General features: G+C 42.4%; 1 protein-coding gene across 1 annotated transcript in view; it reads left to right on the top strand.

Moving 5' to 3' along the window:
- Positions 1–22,697, top strand: part of LOC131562439 (maestro heat-like repeat-containing protein family member 1) — an 82,608-nt gene that overhangs the window by 32,291 nt on the left and 27,620 nt on the right. Inside the window, exons 8-11 of the mRNA XM_058812209.1 lie at positions 2,604–2,744; positions 7,383–7,475; positions 11,270–11,348; positions 16,435–16,548. Coding sequence (XP_058668192.1) covers positions 2,604–2,744; positions 7,383–7,475; positions 11,270–11,348; positions 16,435–16,548 — 427 coding nt within the window. The remainder of the gene's footprint in view (positions 1–2,603; positions 2,745–7,382; positions 7,476–11,269; positions 11,349–16,434; positions 16,549–22,697) is intronic.

Raw genomic sequence — 22,697 nt, 5'->3', positions numbered from 1 at the left:
GGGTTTTTGGGGTTTGGGATTTAGGATTTCTGGGGTTTGGGGTTTGGGGTTTGGGGTTTGGGATCAGGGATTGGGGATGGGGACGCCTTCGCCCCCGAGCTGGGAGCGGTGTTCGATGTGCTCAGCCTGCAGTGGGCACAGAGCCGCGATGGGAAGGTGAAACTTGGGGTTTTTGGGGTTTTTGGGGGGTTTGGGGTTTTTGGGGTTTGGGGTTTGGGGTCAGGTTTGGGGTTTGGGGTCAGGGATTGGGGATGGGGACGCCTTCGCCCCCGAGCTGGGAGCGGCGTTCGACGTGCTCAGCCTGCAGTGGGCACAGAGCCGCGATGGGAAGGTGAAACTTGGGGTGTTTGGGAGTTTTTTGGGGTGTTTGGGATTTAGGATTTCTGGGGTTTGGGGTTTGGGATCAGGGATTGGGGATGGGGACGCCTTTGGGAGGAGAAGGTGAAATTTGGGGTCAGATTTGAGGTTTTTGGGGGCTTTGGTGTCAGGCTTGGGGTGTTTGGGGTTTGGGGTTTGGGATTGAGATTTCTGGGGTTTGGGGGGTTTGGGGGGTTTGGGATTGAGATTTCTGGCATTTGGGGTTTGGGGTTTGGGATTGAGATTTCTGGGATTTGGGGTTTGGCGTTTGGGATTGAGATTTCTGGCGTTTGGGGTTTGGGGTTTGGGATTGAGATTTCTGGGGTTTGGGGTTTGGGCGGTTTGGGGGGTTTGGGATTGAGATTTCTGGCATTTGGGGTTTGGGGTTTGGGACTGAGATTTCTGGGGTTTGGGGTTTGGGGTTTGGGATTGAGATTTCTGGGGTTTGGGGTTTGGGATTGAGATTTCTGGGGTTTGGGGTTTGGGGTTTGGGATTGAGATTTCTGGGGTTTGGGGTTTGGGGTTTGGGATTGAGATTTCTGGGATTTGGGGTTTGGGGTTTGGGATTGAGATTTCTGGGGTTTGGGGTTTGGGATTGAGATTTCTGGGGTTTGGGGTTTGGGATTGAGATTTCTGGGATTTGGTTTGGGGTTTGGGATTGAGATTTCTGGGATTTGGGATTTGGGGTTTGGGATTGACATTTCTGGTGTTTGGGGTTTGGGGTTTGGGGTCAGGGATGCAGACGCCTTCGCTCCCAAGGTGGGGGCTGCATTCGACAGAGCAGGGATGGGAAGGTGGGATTGGGGTCAGGATTGGGGTTTTTGGGGTTTGAGGTTTTTGGGGTTTGGTTTTTGAGGTTTGAGGTTTTTGGGGTTTGAGGTTTTTGGGGTTTGAGGTTTTTGGGGTTTGGTTTTTGAGGTTTGGAGTTTGGGGTTTGGTTTTTGGATTTATGGGGTTGGGGTTTTGCGTTTGGGATCAGGGATCAGGGCTGGGCACAGAACTGCAACAGCAGGGCGGGAATGGAGATGGGTTTGGGATTGGGACATTGGGACATTGGGACGACATTGGGACATTGGGACGTTGGGACGTTGGGACGTTGGCATTGGGACATTGGGACGTTGGGACATTGGGATATTGGGATATTGGGACATTGGCATTGGGACATTGGCATTGGGACATTGGGACATTGGGACATTGGGACGTTGGGATATTGGGACATTGGGATATTGGGACGTTGGGACATTGGGACATTGCGACATTGCGACGTTGGGACGTTGGGACGTTGGGACATTGGGACATCATTGGGATATTGGGACATTGGGACATTGGGACATTGGGATATTGGGACATTGGGACATTGGGACATTGGGACATTGGGACGTTGGGATATTGGGATATTGGGACGTTGGCATTGGGACATTGGGACATTGGGATATTGGGACATTGGGACATTGGGATATTGGGATATTGGGACATTGGGACATTGGGATATTGGGACATTGGGACATTGGGACGTTGGCATTGGGACATTGGGACATTGGGACGTTGGGACATTGGGACATTGGGATATTGGGACGTTGGGACATTGGGACATTGGGATGTTGGGACGTTGGGATATTGGGACATTGGGATATTGGGACGTTGGGACATTGCGACATTGCGACGTTGGGACGTTGGGACGTTGGGACATTGGGACATCATTGGGATATTGGGACTTTGGGACACTGGGACATCATTGGGACATTGGGACATTGGGACGTTGGGATATTGGGACATTGGGACTTTGGGACATTGGGACATTGGGACGTTGGCATTGGGACGTTGGGACATTGGGACATTGGGATATTGGGATATTGGGACATTGGGACATTGGGACATTGGGACGTTGGCATTGGGACATTGGCATTGGGACGTTGGGATATTGGGATATTGGGACATTGGGATTTTGGGACATTGGGATATTGGGATATTGGGATATTGGGATATTGGGATATTGGGACATTGGGACACTGGGACACTGGGACACTGGGACATTGGGACACTGGGACATTGGGATTGGGAACGGAGTTTGTGTTTTGGGTTTGCGGTTTGGCCAGTGGCACTGGCTCCGAGCTGGACGCCGAAGCAAACCGGGAGGCGGCACTGGGGTCGCAGCTGGGACTGGGAGTCGGCGTTTGGGGTTTCTGCATCGGGGTTTCCCTGGGGACCAGCCGTCCCAGGTCCCCGTTGTCCCCCCTTGTCCCCAGGTGCGCGTGGCCGTGCTGGAGGCCCTGGGCCCCCTGAGCGCCCTGATCCCCCCGGAGCAGCTGCAGGAGCAGCTCCCAAAGCTCCTCCCCACCATCCTGGGCCTCTACAGGAAACACCCCGAGCCCTTCCCCATCTCCAAGGTGCCCAAACCCTCCCCGGTGTTTCATTTACCCTGCAGTTGTTTCCTGAATTTATCCTGCATTTCTCCAGAATTTTTTCTCAAATTTATTCCGAATTTTCCCTACATTTCTTCCCATTTTTACCTGAATTTCCCCGAAGTTTTCCTCACTTTTACCTCAATGTTTTCCATATTTTTCCCTCTTTTCCTCAACGTTTTCCTCATTTTTACCTCCGTTTTCCCCAAATTTTCCCCATTTTATCCTGAATTTTCCTCTAAATTTTCCCCTATTTTTCCACATTTTCCCTGAATTTTCCCAATTTTTTTCCCAGATTTTCCCCAGACTTTTTGCTCATTTCCCCTCCAAATTTTTCTACATTTTCCCCTATTTTCTTCATATTTTCCACAATTTTCCCTGAATTTTCCCCAAATTTTTACCCATTTTTACATCAATTTGACCAATTTTTTTCCTGAATTTCCCCCCATTTTTTACTCAAATTTTCCCCCACATTTTCCTTCAATTTCCCCCATTTTTCCTTCAATTTTCCCTATTTTTTCCCAAATATTTCCCAGATTTCCCCCACATTTTTCCTCCCATTTTTTCCTGAAATTTCCCCTGAATTTTCCCCTTTTTTGCCTGAAATTTCCCAAATTTTCCCTGAATTTCCCCTGATGGCCCAGGAGCAGCTCCCCAAGCTCCTGCCCAGCATCCTGGGCCTGTGCAGGGAACACCCGGAGCCCAAACCCTCCCCAAAAATTGGGAAATTTATCCTGGAGTTTTTCCTAAACTTATCCTGAATTTATCCTGAATTTTCCCATGATTTTCCCCAAATTTTCCCCCATTTTTACCCGAATTTTCCCCAACTTTTCCCCATCTTTACCTGTATTTTCTCCAAAATTTCCACCAATTTTTTCCCATTTTCCCCATTTTTTTCCTGAATTTTCCCCAAAATTTCCACCAATTTTTTACCATTTTCCTCAATTTTTTCCTGAATTTCCCCCAAATTTCCCCCCATTTTTACCTGAATTTTCCCCAACTTTTCCCCATCTTTACCTGTATTTTCTCCAAAATTTCCACCAATTTTTTCCCATTTTCCCCAATTTTTTCCTGAATTTTCTCCAAAATTTCCACCAATTTTTCCCATTTTCCCCATTTTTTCCTGTATTTTCTCCAAAATTTCCACCAATTTTTTCCCATTTTCCCCAATTTTTTCCTGAATTTTCTCCAAAATTTCCACCAATTTTTCCCATTTTCCCCATTTTTTCCTGTATTTTCTCCAAAATTTCCACCAATTTTTTCCCATTTTCCCCAATTTTTTCCTGAATTTCCCGCAAATTTCCCCCCATTTTTACCCGAATTTTCCCCAACTTTTCCCCATCTTTACCTGTATTTTCTCCAAAATTTCCACCAATTTTTTCCCATTTTCCCCATTTTTTTCCTGAATTTTCCCCAAAATTTTCCCCCATTTTTACCTGAATTTTCCCCAATTTTTCCCCATCTTTACCTGTATTTTCTCCAAAATTTCCACCAATTTTTTACCATTTTCCTCAATTTTTTCCTGAATTTCCCCCAAATTTCCCCCCATTTTTACCTGAATTTTCCCCAACTTTTCCCCATCTTTACCTGTATTTTCTCCAAAATTTCCACCAATTTTTTCCCATTTTCCCCAATTTTTTCCTGAATTTTCTCCAAAATTTCCACCAATTTTTTCCTGAATTTTCTCCAAAATTTCCACCAATTTTTTCCCATTTTCCCCATTTTTTTCCTGAATTTTCCCCAAAATTTCCACCAATTTTTTACCATTTTCCTCAATTTTTTCCTGAATTTCCCCCAAATTTCCCCCCATTTTTACCTGAATTTTCCCCAACTTTTCCCCATCTTTACCTGTATTTTCTCCAAAATTTCCACCAATTTTTTCCCATTTTCCCCAATTTTTTCCTGAATTTTCTCCAAAATTTCCACCAATTTTTCCCATTTTCCCCATTTTTTCCTGTATTTTCTCCAAAATTTCCACCAATTTTTTCCCATTTTCCCCAATTTTTTCCTGAATTTTCTCCAAAATTTCCACCAATTTTTTCCCATTTTCCCCAATTTTTTCCTGAATTTTCTCCAAAATTTCCACCAATTTTTCCCATTTTCCCCATTTTTTCCTGTATTTTCTCCAAAATTTCCACCAATTTTTTCCCATTTTCCCCAATTTTTTCCTGAATTTTCTCCAAAATTTCCACCAATTTTTTCCCATTTTCCCCAATTTTTTCCTGAATTTTCTCCAAAATTTCCACCAATTTTTCCCATTTTCCCCATTTTTTCCTGTATTTTCTCCAAAATTTCCACCAATTTTTTCCCATTTTCCCCAATTTTTTCCTGAATTTTCCCCAAATTTCCCCCCATTTTTACCCGAATTTTCCCCAACTTTTCCCCATCTTTACCTGTATTTTCTCCAAAATTTCCACCAATTTTTTCCCATTTTCCCCAATTTTTTTCCTGAATTTTCCCCAAATTTTTTCCCATTTTTCCACTTGTTTACCTCAGTTTTCCCCAATTTTTCCCATGGTTTCCCTGATTCTTTCCAAGTGTTTCCCCAAGTTTTTCAAAAATTGTCCCCAAATTTTTCCCAGTATTTTCCCGCATTTTTAACCAAATTTTCCCTGAATTTTCCCCAGTTTTTTTCCCAAATTTTTTCAAATTTTCGCATGTGTTCCCCTATTTTTCAAAGTGTTTCCCCATTTTTACCTGAATTTTCCCTAAATTTTCCCTCATTTTTACCTCAATTTTCTCAAGTTTTTCCCAAAATTTCCCCAAATTTTTACCTGAATTTTCCCAATTTCCCCCATTTTTCCCTCAATTTCCCCAAATTTTCCACCTTTTTACATGAATTTTTCCAAAAATTTTGTCTTGTTTTCTTGAAATTTTTCCCAAATTTTTCCCTTGATTTTCTGAATTTTTCCCAGTTTTTTCCCCAGTTTATTCCCAATTTTCCTCAGAATTTTCAGTTTTTCCCAACGATCCCCCTTTTTTCCTGAATTTTCTGTAATTTCCCCTCAATTTTCCCTGAATTTCCCCCAATTTTCCCTTTTTCCCTCAGTTTTCCCCAATTCTTTCCCAAATTTCCCCTGAATTTTCCCAATTTTTTCCCAAATTTCCCCCCTTTCCCCACGTTTTCCTAGAATTTTCCCTGAATTTTCCCAACTTCCCCTTAATTTCCCCAATTTTTTCCAAATTTTTTCCCAAAATTTCCTAATTTTTCGTTTGTTTTCCTCAATTCTCCCTGATTTTTCCTCATTTTCCCCAGATTTGCCCCAATTTTTCCCAGATTTTCCCCCGTTTTCCCCCATATTTTTCTCTAATTTTCCCTGAATTTTCCCCAATGTTTTTCCCCAATTTTCCCCTCATTTTTTCCCATATTTCCCCCAAATTTCCCCCAATTTTCTTCACAAATTTTCCATCCTTTTCCCCCCAATTTTCCCCTAATTTCCCCCCATATTTCCACCAAATTTTCTCCAATTTTCTCCCTAATTTTCCCCCAACTTTCCCATCCCTTTTCCCCATAATTCCCCCAATTTTCCCTAAATTTCCCCTCAGTTTTTCCCTAATTTTTCCCCGTATTTCCCCCAAATTTTGTCCCAAATTTTCCCCCATATTTCCCCCAACTTTTCAATCCTTTTTCCCCATAATTCCCCCAATTTTTCCCAAATTTCCCCTCAGTTTTTCCCTAATTTTCCCCCAAATTTCCCCCAAATTTTCTCCCAAATTTTCCCCCATATTTCCCCATAATTCCCTCATTTTTTCCCATAATTCCCCTGAATTTTCCTGTAATTTCCCCTCATATTTCCCCCAAACTTTCTTCACAAATTTTCCATCCTTTTCCCCCAAATTTTCCCTCAATTTTCCCTCATTTTTTCCCATAGTTCCCCCAAATTTTCTCCAATTTTCTCCCAAATTTTCCCCCAAATTTTTCATCCTTTTCCCCAATAATTCCCCCAATTTTCCCCTCAGTTTTTCCCTAATTTTCCCCATATTTTCCCCAAATTTTCCCCTAATTTTCTTCACAAATTCTCCATCCTTTTCCCAAATTTTCCCTCAATTTTCCCTCATTTTTCCCATATTTCCCCCAATTTTTTTCCAATTTTCTCCCAAATTTTCCCTCATTTTCCCCCAAATTTCCACCAATTTTCTTCACAAATTCTCCATCCTTTTCCCAGATTTTCCCTCAATTTTCCCTCATTTTTTCCCATATTTTCCCCCAATTTTTCACCCTTTTCCCCATATTTCCCCCCCAATTTTCCCCTCATTTTTCCCAAATTTTTTCCTAATTTCCCCCCATATTTCCCCCAATTTTTTCCAGTTTCCTCCCAAATTTTCCCTAATTTTCCCCCAAATTTCCCCCAATTTTCTTCACAAATTCTCCATCCTTTTCCCTCAATTTTCCCTCAATTTTCCCTCATTTTTTCCCATATTTCCCCCAAATTTTCCCAAATTTCCCCCAAATTTTTCACCCTTTTCCCCATGTTTCCCCCCCAATTTTCCCCTCATTTTTCCCAAATTTTTTCCTAATTTTCCCCCATATTTCCCCCAATTTTTCCCCAGATTTCCCCGAACCTTGCCCCGTTTTTTGCCGGATTTTTTCTGCATTTCCCCCATTTTTTGTGTGTTTTCCAGAGCCTGTGCCAGGTGCTGGAGGCGTCGGTGCCCCTGGGCAGCCGCGCCCTGGAGCCGCAGCTGGAGCCGCTGCTGGGGACGCTGCTCAACCAGGTCGGCAAATTCTGCATTTTCCATTCCTGAAATTCTGCAATTTTCCAGCCCTTGGCAATTCTGAACCCCCAAACCGTTCCCAGATTTTCCCTGCATTTTTCCTGATTTTTTCTGATTTTTTCCTGGGATTTTTCTGGGATTATTCTGAATTTTTAGGGATTTTTCTGGGATTTTTCTGGGATTTTCCTTGGATTTTTCTAGGATTTTTTAGGATTTTTCCTGAATTTTTTCCCAAACTTTCCTCAGATTTTCCCTGGATTTTTCCACAACTTTTCCAGAATTTTTCTGGGATTTTCAGCCGCTGCTGGCGGCGCTGCTCAACCAGGTCGGCAAATTCTGCATTTTCCATTCCTGAAATTCTGCAATTTTCCAGCCCTTGGCAATTCTGAACCCCCAAACCGTTCCCAGATTTTCCCTGCATTTTTCCTGATTTTTTCTGATTTTTTCCTGGGATTTTTCTGGGATTATTCTGAATTTTTAGGGATTTTTCTGGGATTTTTCTGGGATTTTCCTTGGATTTTTCTAGGATTTTTTAGGATTTTTCCTGAAATTTTTCCCAAACTTTCCTCAGATTTTCCCTGGATTTTTCCACAACTTTTCCAGAATTTTTCTGGGATTTTCAGCCGCTGCTGGGGACGCTGCTCAACCAGGTCGGCAAATTCTGCATTTTCCATTCCTGAAATTCTGCAATTTTCCAGCCCTTGGCAATTCTGAACCCCCAAACCGTTCCCAGATTTTCCCTGATTTTTTCCTGATTTTTTCTGATTTTTTCCTGGGATTTTTCTGGGATTATTCTGAATTTTTAGGGATTTTTCTGGGATTTTTCTGGGATTTTCCTTGGATTTTTCTAGGATTTTTTAGGATTTTTCCTGAATTTTTTCCCAAACTTTCCTCAGATTTTCCCTGGATTTTTCCACAATTTTTCCAGAATTTTTCTGGGATTTTCAGCCGCTGCTGGCGGCGCTGCTCAACCAGGTCGGCAGATTCTGCAATTTTCCAGCCCTGAAATTCTGGAATTTTCCATCCCTTTGGAATTCTGAACCCCCAAACCGTTCCCAGATTTTCCCTGCATTTTTCCTGATTTTTTTCTGATTTTTTCCTGGGATTTTTCTGGGATTATTCTGAATTTTTAGGGATTTTTCTGGGATTTTTCTGGGATTTTCCTTGGATTTTTCTAGGATTTTTTAGGATTTTTCCTGAATTTTTCCCAAACTTTCCTCAGATTTTCCCTGGATTTTTCCACAATTTTTCCAGAATTTTTCTGGGATTTTCAGCCGCTGCTGGCGGCGCTGCTCAACCAGGTCGGCAAATTCTGCATTTTCCATTCCTGAAATTCTGCAATTTTCCAGCCCTTGGCAATTCTGAACCCCCAAACCATTCCCAGATTTTCCCTGGATTTTTTCTGATTTTTTTCTGGGATTTTTCGGGGATTACTCTGAATTTTTAGGGATTTTTCTGGGATTTTTCTGGGATTTTCCTTGAATTTTTTAGGGATTTTTCTGGGATTTTTCTGGGATTTTCCTTGGATTTTTCTAGGATTTTTTAGGATTTTTCCTGAATTTTTTCCCAAACTTTCCTCAGATTTTCCCTGGATTTTTCCACAACTTTTCCAGAATTTTTCTGGGATTTTCAGCCGCTGCTGGGGACGCTGCTCAACCAGGTCGGCAAATTCTGCATTTTCCATTCCTGAAATTCTGCAATTTTCCAGCCCTTGGCAATTCTGAACCCCCAAACCGTTCCCAGATTTTCCCTGCATATTTCCTGATTTTTTCTGATTTTTTCCTGGGATTTTTCTGGGATTATTCTGAATTTTTAGGGATTTTTCTGGGATTTTTCTGGGATTTTCCTTGGATTTTTCTAGGATTTTTTAGGATTTTTCCTGAATTTTTTCCCAAACTTTCCTCAGATTTTCCCTGGATTTTTCCACAACTTTTCCAGAATTTTTCTGGGATTTTCAGCCGCTGCTGGCGGCGCTGCTCAACCAGGTCGGCAAATTCTGCATTTTCCATTCCTGAAATTCTGCAATTTTCCAGCCCTTGGCAATTCTGAACCCCCAAACCATTCCCAGATTTTCCCTGGATTTTTTCTGATTTTTTCCTGGGATTTTTCTGGGATTACTCTGAATTTTTAGGGATTTTTCTGGGATTTTTCTGGGATTTTCCTTGAATTTTTTAGGGATTTTTTAGGGATTTTTCTGGGATTTTCCTTGGATTTTTCTAGGATTTTTTAGGATTTTTCCTGAATTTTTCCCAAACTTTCCTCAGATTTTCCCTGGATTTTTCCACAACTTTTCCAGAATTTTTCTGGGATTTTCAGCCGCTGCTGGGGACGCTGCTCAACCAGGTCGGCAAATTCTGCAATTTTCCAGCCCTGAAATTCTGCAATTTTCCAGCCCTTGGCAATTCTGAACCCCCAAACCGTTCCCAGATTTTCCCTGCATTTTTCCTGATTTTTTCTGATTTTTTCCTGGGATTTTTCTGGGATTATTCTGAATTTTTAGGGATTTTTCTGGGATTTTTCTGGGATTTTCCTTGGATTTTTCTAGGATTTTTTAGGATTTTTCCTGAATTTTTTCCCAAACTTTCCTCAGATTTTCCCTGGATTTTTCCACAATTTTTCCAGAATTTTTCTGGGATTTTCAGCCGCTGCTGGCGGCGCTGCTCAACCAGGTCGGCAAATTCTGCAATTTTCCAGCCCTGAAATTCTGCAATTTTCCATCCCTTTGGAATTCTGAACCCCCAAACCGTTCCCAGATTTTCCCTGCATTTTTCCTGATTTTTTCTGGGATTTTTCTGGGATTATTCTGAATTTTTAGGGATTTTTCTGGGATTTTTCTGGGATTTTCCTTGGATTTTTCTAGGGGTTTTCTAGGGGTTTTTTTGGGTTTTCCCAGCAATTTTCAGGATATTTTTCCAGGATTTTTTAGGATTTTTCCTGAATTTTTTCCCAAATTTTCCTCAGATTTTCCCTGGATTTTCCCTGGATTTTTCCTGATTTTTTTCTGGGATTTTTCTGGGAACATTCTGAATTTTTGGGGGATTTTTCTCAGGTTTTCCTGGATTTTTCCAGGATTATTCCATTATTTTTCTGGGAGTTTCCTGGGGTTGTTCCTGGGAATTTTTCTGGGATTTTTCTTGGGATTTTTCTGGGATTTTTCTTGCATTTTCCCAGGATTTTTCTGGGATTTTTCCAGAAATTTCCTGGATTTTTTCTTGGATTTTTTCCTAGTTTTCCCTGGATTTTCCCAGAATTTTTCATGGGAATTTTCCCGTATTTTTTGCAGACTTTCCTGGTTTTTCCCAGGAATTTTCAAGACTTTTTCCCAGGAATTTTTTTCAGATTTTTCTTGGACATTTCCAAATTTTTTTCAGGATTTTCCCAGGATTTTTGGCCACATCTGGGCTCGCTGCTCAACCAGGTCAGCAATTCCCACCTGGAATTTTCCCGGATTTATTCTGGATTGTTCTGGGAATTTTCTGGCTTTTTCCTCAATTTTGGGGGGATTTTTCTGGGATTTTTCCAGATTTCCCCAAGAATTTCCCAGAAATTTCCTGGGCTTTTTTCCTGGAAAAGTTTCCCAAAAAATTCAGGATTTTTTCAGGATTTTTCCTGGATTTTCCCATTTTTTTGGGGGGATTTTTTCTGGGATTCTTCCTGGATTTCTCTGGGATTTTCCCAGGAATTTTGAGGATTTTTCTTGGGTTTTTTTCAGGAATTTTTCTGGGAATTTTCCTGAGATTTTCCCTGAATTTTTCCTGATCTTTTCCCAAGATTTTCTCGTTATTTTGTCCCAGCTCTGCGCTCCCGCTGAGCCCAGCATCCCCACGAGCAGCAAGAACCACACGGAGCTGCTGCGCTGCTTCTCCGTCCTGGGTGAGAAATTCCCCAAATTCACCAAAATTCCCAAAATTCCCTGATTTCCTCCTCCAAATTCTATGATTTCATCCCCACAATTCCATTATTTTCCCCTAAATTTCCTTGAGTTTTCCCCCCAAATTGCGTCATTTTCCTTGAAAATCCCATCAATTTGCCCCGCAAATTCCCTGATTTTCTTTCCCCCTGAACTCCCTCATTTTTTTTTTCCCCCAAAACTCCTGGATTTCTCCTGAAATTCCCTGATTTAACCCCCCAAAGTTCCCTGATTTAACCCCCCAAAATTCCATGATTTACCCCAGAAATTCCAAGATTTCCTTCCAGAAACTGATAGGTTTCCCCCAGATTTCTTTGAATTTTCCACCAAAATGCCACCATTTTGTCCCCCAAAATTCCCTGATTTTCCCTCAAAATTCCCTGTATTTCTCCCCAAAATTCCATGTATTTCTCTCCAAAATTCCATGTATTTCTCCCCAAAATTCCATGTATTTCTCCCCAAAATTCCATTATTTTCTCCCAAATTCCCTGATTTTCCCTCAAAATTCCCTGTATTTCTCCCCAAAATTCCATGTATTTCTCTCCAAAATTCCCTGATTTTCCCTCAAAATTCCATGTATTTCTCCCCAAAATTCCCTGATTTTCCCTCAAAATTCTCTGGTTTCTTCCCAAAATTCCATTATTTTCTCCCAAACTCCCTGATTTTCCCTCAAAATTCCCTGGTTTCTCCCCTGAAACTCCCTGATTTCCCCCAAATTTCTTATCTTTCACCCCAAAATTCCCTGATTTCCCTGAATTTCCCATTTCTCACCCCAAACTCCTGCATTTTTCCCAAATTCCCATTTTCTCCCCCAAATCCCAGCACGTCCCTTCCCAGAGCTGGCACCAACTCTCCAAAATCTCTGATTTCTCCCCAAAGTTCCACAAATTCCCCCCCAAAATCCCTGATTTCCGCCCAAAACTCCCCAAACTCCCCTCGAAATTCCAAAATTCCCCCCAAAATTCCAAAATTCCCCCCAAATTCCCAGGTTTAACCCCCAAAATTCCACATATTTCCCCCAAATCTCCTGATTTTCCTCCAGAATTCCACCTGTTTTCCCCCAAAATCCTGTCATTTCTCCCCCTAAATTTCCACATTTCACCAAAATTTCACTGATTTTCCCCAAATCCCGTTTTTTTCCACAAAATCCCCAGCGCGTCCCTTCCCAGAGCGACTCCAGCTCCCAAAATTCCTGGATTTTCCCTCAAAATCCCCCAAATTGCCCCCCAATTTCCCGGGTTTAACCCCTGAAATTCCACGATTTCCCTCCAAAATTCTTCATTTAAGCCCCAAAATCCCATTATTTTCCCCCAGAATTCCACAATTTTTGTGCAAAATTCCATAATTTCCCCCCAAAATTCCTGGATTTTGCCCCAGAATTCCCAGATTTTTTTTCCCAAAATTCCCATATTTAACCCCCAAAATTCCATTATTTCCCTCCAGAATTCCTTGATTTAACCCCCAAAATCCCATGATTTTCCCCCCAAAACCTTGTAATTTCTCCCCAAAAAAATTCCCTGCTTTCCCCAAAATTTCCCATTTTTCACCCCAAAATTTCCCATTTCTCTCCCCAAAATCCCAGCGTCCCTTTCCAGGGCAACTCCAACTCCCAAATTCCCACGTTTTCCCTCCCAAATTCCTTGATTTAACCCCCAAAATCCCACAAGATTTTTCCCAAAACTCACGAATTTTCCCAAATTTCCCATGTTTCACCCCAAAATTCCCGCTTTTCACCCCGAAATTCCCACTTTTCACCCCAAAATTCCCGCTTTTCACCCCAAAATTCCCGCTTTTCACCCAAAATTCCCGTTTTTCCCCAAATTCCCGTTTTTCCCCCAAATTCCCGTTTTTCCCCAAAATTCCCGCTTTTCACCCCGAAATTCCCGTTTTTCACCCCGAAATTCCCATTTTTCCCCCCAAATTCCCATTTTTCCCCCCAAATTCCCGTTTTTTCCCCCAAATTCCCGTTTTTTCCCCCAAATTCCCGTTTTCCTCCCAAATTCCTTGATTTAACGCCCAAAATCCCACAAGATTTTTCCCAAAACTCACGAATTTTCCCAAAATTCCCGTTTTTCCCCCAAAATTCCCGTTTCCCCCAAAATTCCCGTTTTCCCCCAAAATTCCCGTTTTCCCCCCCAAATTCCCGTTTTCCCCCAAAATTCCCGTTTTTCACCCCCAAATTCCCGTTTTTCACCCCAAATTCCCATTTTTCCCCCCAAATTCCCGTTTCCCCCCAAATTCCCGTTTTTCACCCCAAATTCCCTTTTTTCCCAAATTCCCGTGTTTCCCCCAATTCCCGTTTTTCCCCCTTAATTCCCGTTTCCCGCCCAATTCCCGTTTTTCCCGAAATCCCCGTTTTTCACCCCAAATTCCTGTTTCCCCCCAAATCCCCCTTTTCCTCAAATTCCCGTTTTCCCCCAAATCCCTGTTTTCCCCCCAATTCCCGTTTTTCCCGAAATCCCCGTTTTCCCCCCAATTCCCTTTTCCCCCAAATTCCCGTTTTTCACCCCAAATTCCCGATTTTCACCCCCAAATTCCCTTTTTTCCCAAATTCCCGTTTTTCCCCCAAATTCCCGTTTTTCACCCCAAATTCCCGTTTCCCCCAAAATTCCCGGTTTTCCCCCAAAATTCCCGTTTTTCCCCAATTCCCGTTTTCCCCCCCAAATTCCTGTTTTCCCAAAATCCCATTTTTCCCCCCAAATTCCCGTTTCCCCCCAAATTCCCGTTTTTCCCGAAATCCCCGTTTTTCCCCCCAAATTCCTGTTTTTCCCCAAATTCCCATTTTCCCCCTACTCCCATTTCCCCCAAAATTCCCGTTTTCCCCCCATATTCCCATTTTTCCCCCCAAATTCCTGTTTTTCCCCAAATTCCCGTTTTCCCCAAATTCCCGTTTTCCCCCAATTCCCATTTTTCCCGTTTTCCCCCCCAAATTCCCGTTTTTCCCCCCCAAAATTCCCATTTTCCCCAAATCCCCGTTTTCCCCCCCAATTCCCGTTTCCCCCCAAATTCCCGTTTTCCCCCCAAATTCCTGTTTCCCCCCCAATTCCTGTTTTTCCCCCCAATTCCCGTTTTTCCCGAACTCCCCGTTTTTCCCCCCAATCCCCGTTTTTCCCTAACTCCCCAGTTTTCCCCAATTCCCGTTTTTCCGAAATCCCCGTTTTTCCCCCCAATTCCCGTGTTTCCCGAACTCCCCGTTTTCACCCCAAATCCCCGTTTTTCACCCCAATTCCCCGTTTTTCACCCCAAATTCCCGTTTTCCCCCCCAAATTCCCGTTTTTCCCCCCAATTCCCGTTTTTCCCAAAATCCCCGTTTTTCACCCCCAAATTCCCGTTTTTCCCGAAATCCCCGTTTTCCCCAATTCCCATTTTTCCCCCCAAATTCCCGTTTGCCCCCAAATCCCCCTTTTCCCCAAAATCCCCGTTTTTCCCCCCAATTCCCGTTTTTCCCGAAATCCCTGTTTTTCCCCCCAAATCCCCGGTTTTCCCCCCCAATTCCCGATTTTCACCCCGAAATCCCTGTTTTCCCCCCAATTCCCGTTTTTCCCGAAATCCCCGTTTTTCCCCCCAATTCCCGTTTTCCCCAAAATCCCTGTTCTTCCCCCATTCCCATTTTTCCCGAACTCCCCGTTTTCCCCCCAAATCCCCGTTTTTCCCAAACTCTCCGTTTTTCCCGAAATCCCCGTTTTTCACCCCAATTCCCGTTTTCCCCCCAATTCCCGTTTTTCCCGAAATTCCCGTTTTCCCCCCAATTCCCGTTTCCCCCCAATTCCTGTTTTTCCTGAAATTCCCGTTTTCCCCCCCAATTCTCATTTCCCCCCAAATTCCCGTTTTCCCCCCCAAATCCCCTTTTCTCCCAAATCCCCGTTTTTCCCCAATCCCCATTTCCCCCCAATTCCCGTTTTTCCTGAAATCCCCGTTTCCCCCCCAATCCCCGTTTTTCCCCCCAATTCCCGTTTTTCCCGAAATCCCTGTTTTCCCCCCCAATTCCCATTTCCCCCCAAATTCCCGTTTTCCCCCCCAAATCCCCTTTTTTCCCAAATTCCCGTTTTTCCCCCCAAATTCCCGTTTTCCCCAATTCCCATTTTTCCCCCCAAATTCCCGTTTCTCCCCCAATTCCTGTTTTTCACCCCAAATTCCTGGTTCTCCCCCCCAAATTCCCATTTCCCCCAATACTTGTTTCCCCCCCAATCCCCATTTTTCCCGAAATCCCCGTTTTTCCCCCCAAATTCCCGTTTCTCCCGAACTCCCCGTTTCCCCCCAATTCCCGTTTTTCCCCCCAATTCCTGTTTTTCCCGAACTCCCCGTTTTTCCCCCCAATTCCCGTTTTTCCCGAAATCCCTGTTTTCCCCCCAATTTCCATTTTTCCCTATATTCCCGGTTTTCCCAAATTCCCGTTTTTCACCCCAAATTCCTGTTTCCCCCCAAATTCCCGTTTTCTCCCCCAAATTCCCGTTTTCCCCAATTCCCATTTTTCCCCCCCAATTCCCGTTTCCCCCCCAATTCCCGTTTTTTCTGAAATCCCCGTTTTTCCCAAATCCCCGTTTTTCCCCCATCCCCGTTTTTCCCGAACTCCCTGTTTTTCCCGAACTCCCCGTTTTTCCCGAAATCCCCGTTTCCCCCCCAATTCCCGTTTTTCCCCAATTCCCGTTTTTCCCCCCAATTCCTGTTTTTCCCGAACTCCCCGTTTTTCCCCCCAATTCCCGTTTTTCCTGAAATCCCTGTTTTCCCCCCCAATTCCCGTTTTCCCCCCCAATTCCCGTTTTTCCCGAACTCCCCGTTTTTCCCGAACTCCCCGTTTTTCCCGAAATCCCCGTTTTTCCGCCCAAATTCCCGTTTCTCCCGAACTCCCCGTTTTCCCCCAATTCCCGTTTTTCCCCCCAATCCCCATTTTTCCCGAAATCCCCGTTTTCCCCCCAATTCCCGTTTTTCCCCAATTCCCGTTTTCCCCCCCAATTCCCGTTTTTCCCGAACTCCCCGTTTTTCCCCCATCCCCGTTTTTCCCGAAATCCCCGTTTTTCCCCCCAAATTCCCGTTTTCTCCCCGTTGCAGCGCGGCCGTTCCCGCAGCGCGCGCTGCAGTGGCTGCTGCCGCGGCTGGAGTGCAGTTCCCAGAGACACCGCCAGGGGGCGCTGCGAGTGCTCAGACACCTCCTCAACAGCGCCCGTGAGGGGCGGGAACGGGCGTTTCGTGGCGGTTTTAATTGGGGTTTTTAACGGGGTTTTTAATGGGGTTTTATGGGGTTTTGGGGGGTTTTTGGGGGTTTTATGGGGTTTTTAATGGGGTTTTTAATGGGGTTTTATGGGGTTTTGGGGGGGTTTTGGGGGTTTTATGGGGTTTTTAATGGGGTTTTTAATGGGGTTTTGGGGGGTTTTTGGGGGTTTTATGGGGTTTTTAATGGGGTTTTTAATGGGGTTTTTAATGGGGTTTTGGGGGGTTTTTGGGGGTTTTATGGGGTTTTTAATGGGGTTTTTTGGGATTTATGTGGGGTTTTAATGGGGTTTTATGTTTTTTGGGGGTTTATGTGGGGTTTTTAATGGGGTTTTATGGGGTTTTTAATGGGGTTTTTAATGGGATTTTATGGGGTTTTATGGGGTTTTGGGGGGTTTTATGGGGTTTTTAATGGGGTTTTTAATGGGATTTTATGGGGTTTTATGGGGTTTTTGGGGGTTTTATGGGGTTTTTAATGGGGTTTTTAATGGGATTTTATGGGGTTTTGGGGGGTTTTTGGGGGTTTTATGGGGTTTTTAATGGGGTTTTTAATGGGGTTTTATGGGGTTTTGGGGGGTTTTTGGGGGTTTTATGGGGTTTTTAATGGGGTTTTTAATGGGGTTTTAAGGGGTTTTATGGGGTTTTTGGGGGTTTTATGGGGTTTTTAATGGGGTTTTTAATGGGATTTTATGGGGTTTTATGGGGTTTTTGGGGGTTTTATGGGGTTTTTAATGGGGTTTTTAATGGGATTTTATGGGGTTTTATGGGGTTTTTGGGGGTTTTATGGGGTTTTTAATGGGGTTTTTAATGGGATTTTATGGGGTTTTGGGGGGTTTTTGGGGGTTTTATGGGGTTTTTAATGGGGTTTTTAATGGGATTTTATGGGGTTTTATGGGGTTTTGGGGGTTCATGTGGGGTTTTTAATGGGATTTTTAATGGGATTTTATGGGGTTTTATGGGGTTTTTGGGGGTTTTATGGGGTTTTCAATGGGGTTTTTAATGGGATTTTATGGGGTTTTGGGGGGTTTTTGGGGGTTTTATGGGGTTTTTAATGGGGTTTTTTGGGATTTATGTGGGGTTTTAATGGGGTTTTATGTTTTTTGGGGGTTTATGTGGGGTTTTTAATGGGGTTTTATGGGGTTTGTAATGGGGTTTTGTGGGGTTTTTGGGGTTTATGTGGGGTTTTTAATGGGGTTTTATGGATTTTTTAATGGGGTTTTATGGGGTTTTAATGGGGTTTCTATGGGGTTTTTGGGGGTTTATGTGGGGTTTTTAATGGGGTTTTATGGGGTTTTTAATGGGGTTTTTAATGGGGTTTTATGGGGTTTTATGGGGTTTCTGGGGGTTTTATGGGGTTTTTAATGGGGTTTTTAATGGGGTTTTATGGGGTTTTGGGGGGTTTTTGGGGGTTTTATGGGGTTTTTAATGGGGTTTTTAATGGGGTTTTATGGGGTTTCCTGGGGTTTTTGGGGGTTTTATGGGGTTTTTAATGGGGTTTTTAATGAGATTTTATGGGGTTTTGGGGGGTTTTTGGGGGTTTTATGGGGTTTTTAATGGGGTTTTTAATGGGATTTTATGGGGTTTTATGGGGTTTTGGGGGGTTTTATGGGGTTTTTAATGGGGTTTTTAATGGGATTTTATGGGGTTTTGGGGGGTTTTATGGGGTTTTATGGGGTTTTTAATCGGGTTTTTAATGGGATTTTATGGGGTTTTTGGGGGTTTTTGGGGGTTTTATGGGGTTTTTAATGGGATTTTATGGGGTTTTATGGGGTTTTTGGGGGTTTTATGGGGTTTTTAATGGGGTTTTTAATGGGATTTTATGGGGTTTTATGGGGTTTTTGGGGGTTTTATGGGGTTTTTAATGGGGTTTTTAATGGGATTTTATGGGGTTTTATGGGGTTTTTGGGGGTTTTATGGGGTTTTTAATGGGGTTTTTAATGGGATTTTATGGGGTTTTATGGGGTTTTTGGGGGTTTTTGGGGGTTTTATGGGGTTTTTAATGGGGTTTTTACTGAGATTTTATGGGGTTTTGGGGGGTTTTTGGGGGTTTTATGGGGTTTTTAATGGGGTTTTTAATGGGATTTTATGGGGTTTTGGGGGGTTTTTGGGGGTTTTATGGGGTTTTTAATGGGGTTTTTAATGGGATTTTATGGGGTTTTGGGGGGTTTTTGGGGGTTTTATGGGGTTTTTAATGGGGTTTTTAATGGGATTTTAAGGGGTTTTATGGGGTTTTTGGGGGTTTTATGGGGTTTTTAATGGGGTTTTTAATGGGATTTTAACGGCATTTTATGGGGTTTTATGGGGTTTTTGGGGGTTTTATGGGGTTTTTAATGGGGTTTTTAATGGGATTTTATGGGGTTTTGGGGGGTTTTTGGGGGTTTTATGGGGTTTTTAATGGGGTTTTTAATGGGGTTTTATGGGGTTTTTAATGGGATTTTATGGGTTTGTGGGGGTTTTACGGGGTTTTTAATGGGGTTTTTTGGGATTTATGTGGGGTTTTAATGGGGTTTTATGTTTTTTGGGGGTTTATGTGGGGTTTTTAATGGGGTTTTATGGGGTTTGTAATGGGGTTTTGTGGGGTTTTTGGGGTTTATGTGGGGTTTTTAATGGGGTTTTATGGATTTTTTAATGGGGTTTTATGGGGTTTTTAATGGGGTTTCTATGGGGTTTTTGGGGGTTTATGTGGGGTTTTTAATGGGGTTTTGTGGGGTTTTTAATGGGGTTTATGGGGTTTTGGGGGTTTATGGGTTTTTGGGGGTTTATGTGGGGTTTTAATGGGGTTTTATGGGGTTTTTGGGGGTTTTATGGGGTTTTTAATGGGGTTTCTATGGGGTTTTTGGGGGTTTATGTGGGGTTTGGGGGTTTATGTGGGGTTTTTAATGGGGTTTATGGGGTTTTTGGGGATTTATGTGGGGTTTTTAAATTGGGTTTTTATGGGGTTTTTGGGGGTTTATGTGGGGTTTTTAATGGGGTTTATGTGGGGTTTTTAATGGGGTTTTGTGGGGTTTTAATGGGGTTTTATGGGGTTTTGGGGGTTTATGTGGGGTTTTTAATGGCGTTTTATGGAGTTTTGGGGTTTTATGGGGTTTTAATGGGGTTTTATGGGGTTTTTGGGGATTTATGTGTGGTTTTTAAATTGGGGTTTTTATGGGGTTTTGGGGTTTATGTGGGGTTTTTAATGGGGTTTATGTGGGGTTTTTAATGGGGTTTTATGGGTTTTTGGGGGTTTATGTGGGGTTTTTAAATTGGGTTTTTATGGGGTTTTTGGGGGTTTATGTGGGGTTTTTAATGGGGTTTATGTGGGGTTTTTAATGGGGTTTTATGGGGGTTTTTGAGGGTTTATGTGGGGTTTTTAAATTGGGGTTTTTATGGGGTTTTGGGGTTTATGTGGGGTTTTTAATGGCGTTTTATGGGTTTCTGGGGGTTTATGTGGGGTTTTTAAATTGGGTTTTTATGGGGTTTTTGGGGGTTTATGTGGGGTTTTTAATGGGGTTTATGTGGGGTTTTTAATGGGGTTTATGTGGGGTTTTTAATGGGGTTTATGTGGGGTTTTTAATGGCGTTTTATGGGTTTTTGGGGGTTTATGTGGGGTTTTTAAATTGGGTTTCTATGGGGTTTTTGGGGATTTATGTGGGGTTTTTAATGGGGTTTTATGGGGTTTTTAATGGGGTTTTATGGGGTTTTGGGGGTTCATGTGGTGTTTTTAATGGGGTTTTATGCGGTTTTGGGGCTTTTATGGGGTTTTTAATGGGGTTTATGTGGGGTTTTTAATGGGGTTTTATGGGTCTTTGGGGGTTTTATGGGGTTTTAATGGGGTTTTATGGGGTTTTTTGGGATTTATGTGGGGTTTTTAAATTGGGGTTTCATGGGTTTTTGGGGGTTTTATGGGGTTTTTAATGTGGTTTATGGGTTTTTGGGGATTTATGAGGGGTTTTTAAATTGGGGTTTTATGGGCTTTTTGGGGGTTTTATGGGGTTTTTAATGGGGTTTTGAGGTTTATGTGGGGTTTCTAATTTGGATTTTTATGGGGTTTTGGGGTTTATGTGGGGTTTTTAATGGGGTTTTATGGGGTTTTTGGGGGTTTTATGGGGTTTTTAATGGGGTTTTATGGGGTTTTAATGGGGTTTATGTGGGGTTTTTAATGGGGTTTATGGGGTTTTTGGGGGGTTTTATGGGGATTTTGGGGTTTATGTGGGGTTTTTAATGGGGTTTTTAGGGGTTTTTAATGGGGTTTTATGGGGTTTTGGGAGTTCATGTGGGGTTTTTAATGGGGTTTTATGTTTTTTTGGGTTTTATGTGGGGTTTTTAATGGGGTTTTATGGGGTTTTTGGGGGTTTATGTGGGGTTTTTAATGGGGTTTTTAATAGGGTTTTATGGGGTTTTTGGGGGTTCATGTGGGGTTTTTAATGGGGTTCGGGGCAGGTTTTATGGGATTTTTATGGGGGTTTAATGGAGGATTTTATGGGGGGCTTTATGGGATTTATTTGGAATGTTCTGGAGTATTAATGGGATTTATTGGGGTATTTTAATGGGATTTATTGGGGGTGGCTTTGGGTTTTGAATTGGGTTATTTGGGGTTTTTATTTGGGGGATTTATTGGGGTTTTATTGGGGGATTTATTGGGTTTTTTTAGGGTTCTTTTGGGGGTTTTAATGGGGTTTTATGGGGGGATTATTGGGGATTTTTATGGGGGTTTAATGGAGGGTTCTATGGGATTTTTATGGGATTTTTTGGGGATTTTTGGGGGTTTTAATTAGGGTTTTTTTGGGTTTTAATTGGGTGTTTATGAGATTTTATTGGGGGGTTTATTGGGGTTTTTATGGGTTTTTCAGGGTTCTTTTGGGGGTTTTTAATGGGGTTTTATGGGGGCATTTATTGGGATTTTTCTGAGGGTTTACTGGAGGTTTACTGGAGGGTTTAATGGGATTTATTGGGATTTTTCTGAGGGTTTACTGGAGGGTTTAATGGGATTTATTGGGATTTTTCTGGGGATTTAATGGAGGGTTTAATGGGATTTATTGGGATTTTTCTGGGGGTTTAATGGAGGGTTTAATGGGATTTATTGGGATTTTTCTGGGGATTTAATGGAGGGTTTAATGGGATTTATTGGGATTTTTCTGGGGGTTTAATGGAGGATTTACTGGAGGGTTTAATGGGATTTATTGGGATTTTTCTGGGGGTTTAATGGAGGGTTTAATGGGATTTTTATGGGATTTTTCTGGGGATATAATGGACGGTTTAATGGGATTTATTGGGATTTTTCTGGGGGTTTAATGGAGGGTTTAATGGGATTTATTGGGGAATTTTCTGGGGGTTTAATGGAGGATTTAATGGAGGATTTAATGGGATTTATTGGGATTTTTCTGGGTGTTTTATGGAGGGTTTAATGGGATTTATTGGGATTTTTCTGGGTGTTTTATGGAGGGTTTAATGGGATTTATTGGGGATTTTGGGGTTTTTCAGGGCTAGAATCTGATTTATTGGGGTTTTAATGAAGTTTTAATGAAGTTTTAATGGGTTTTAATGGGGGCTTTTGTGGGGGCGGTTGTGGGGTTTTTATGGGGTTTTTGGTTTTTTTAAATTGGATTTTAATGGGATTTTTAATGGGGTTTTTAATGGGGCTTTACGGGGGGTTTATGGGATTTATTGGGGTTTTTAATTGGGTTTTGTAGGGGGATTTATGGGGTTTTAAAGGGGTTTTTGGAGTTCTTATGGGGGATTTTATGGGGTTTATTCAGGTTTTTTAATGGGGGATTTATGGGGTTTGTAATGGGATTTTAATGACTTTTTAATGGGGATTTATTGGGGGATTTAATGGGAATTTTATAGGATTTATTTGGGGTTTAATGGGGGTTTAATGGGATTTTTATGGGGTTTCACTGGGGGATTTTTGGGATTTTATGGGTTTTTAATGGGGGATTTATTGAGGATTTTATGGGGCATTTAATGGTTTTTTTGGGTTTTTTTGGGGTTTTTTTTGTGATTTTTATGGGGACTTATTAGGGGATTTTATGGGAATTTTATAGGATTTATTGGAGGTTTTTAATGGGAGTTTTTTGGGGGTTTAGTGGGATTTTTATGGGGTTTTTATGGGGTTTTACTGG

This window comes from Ammospiza caudacuta, chromosome 1 (assembly GCF_027887145.1).
Source record: "Ammospiza caudacuta isolate bAmmCau1 chromosome 1, bAmmCau1.pri, whole genome shotgun sequence".
NCBI lineage: Eukaryota > Metazoa > Chordata > Aves > Passeriformes > Passerellidae > Ammospiza > Ammospiza caudacuta.
This window is presented reverse-complemented; position numbering and strand designations above follow the sequence as displayed.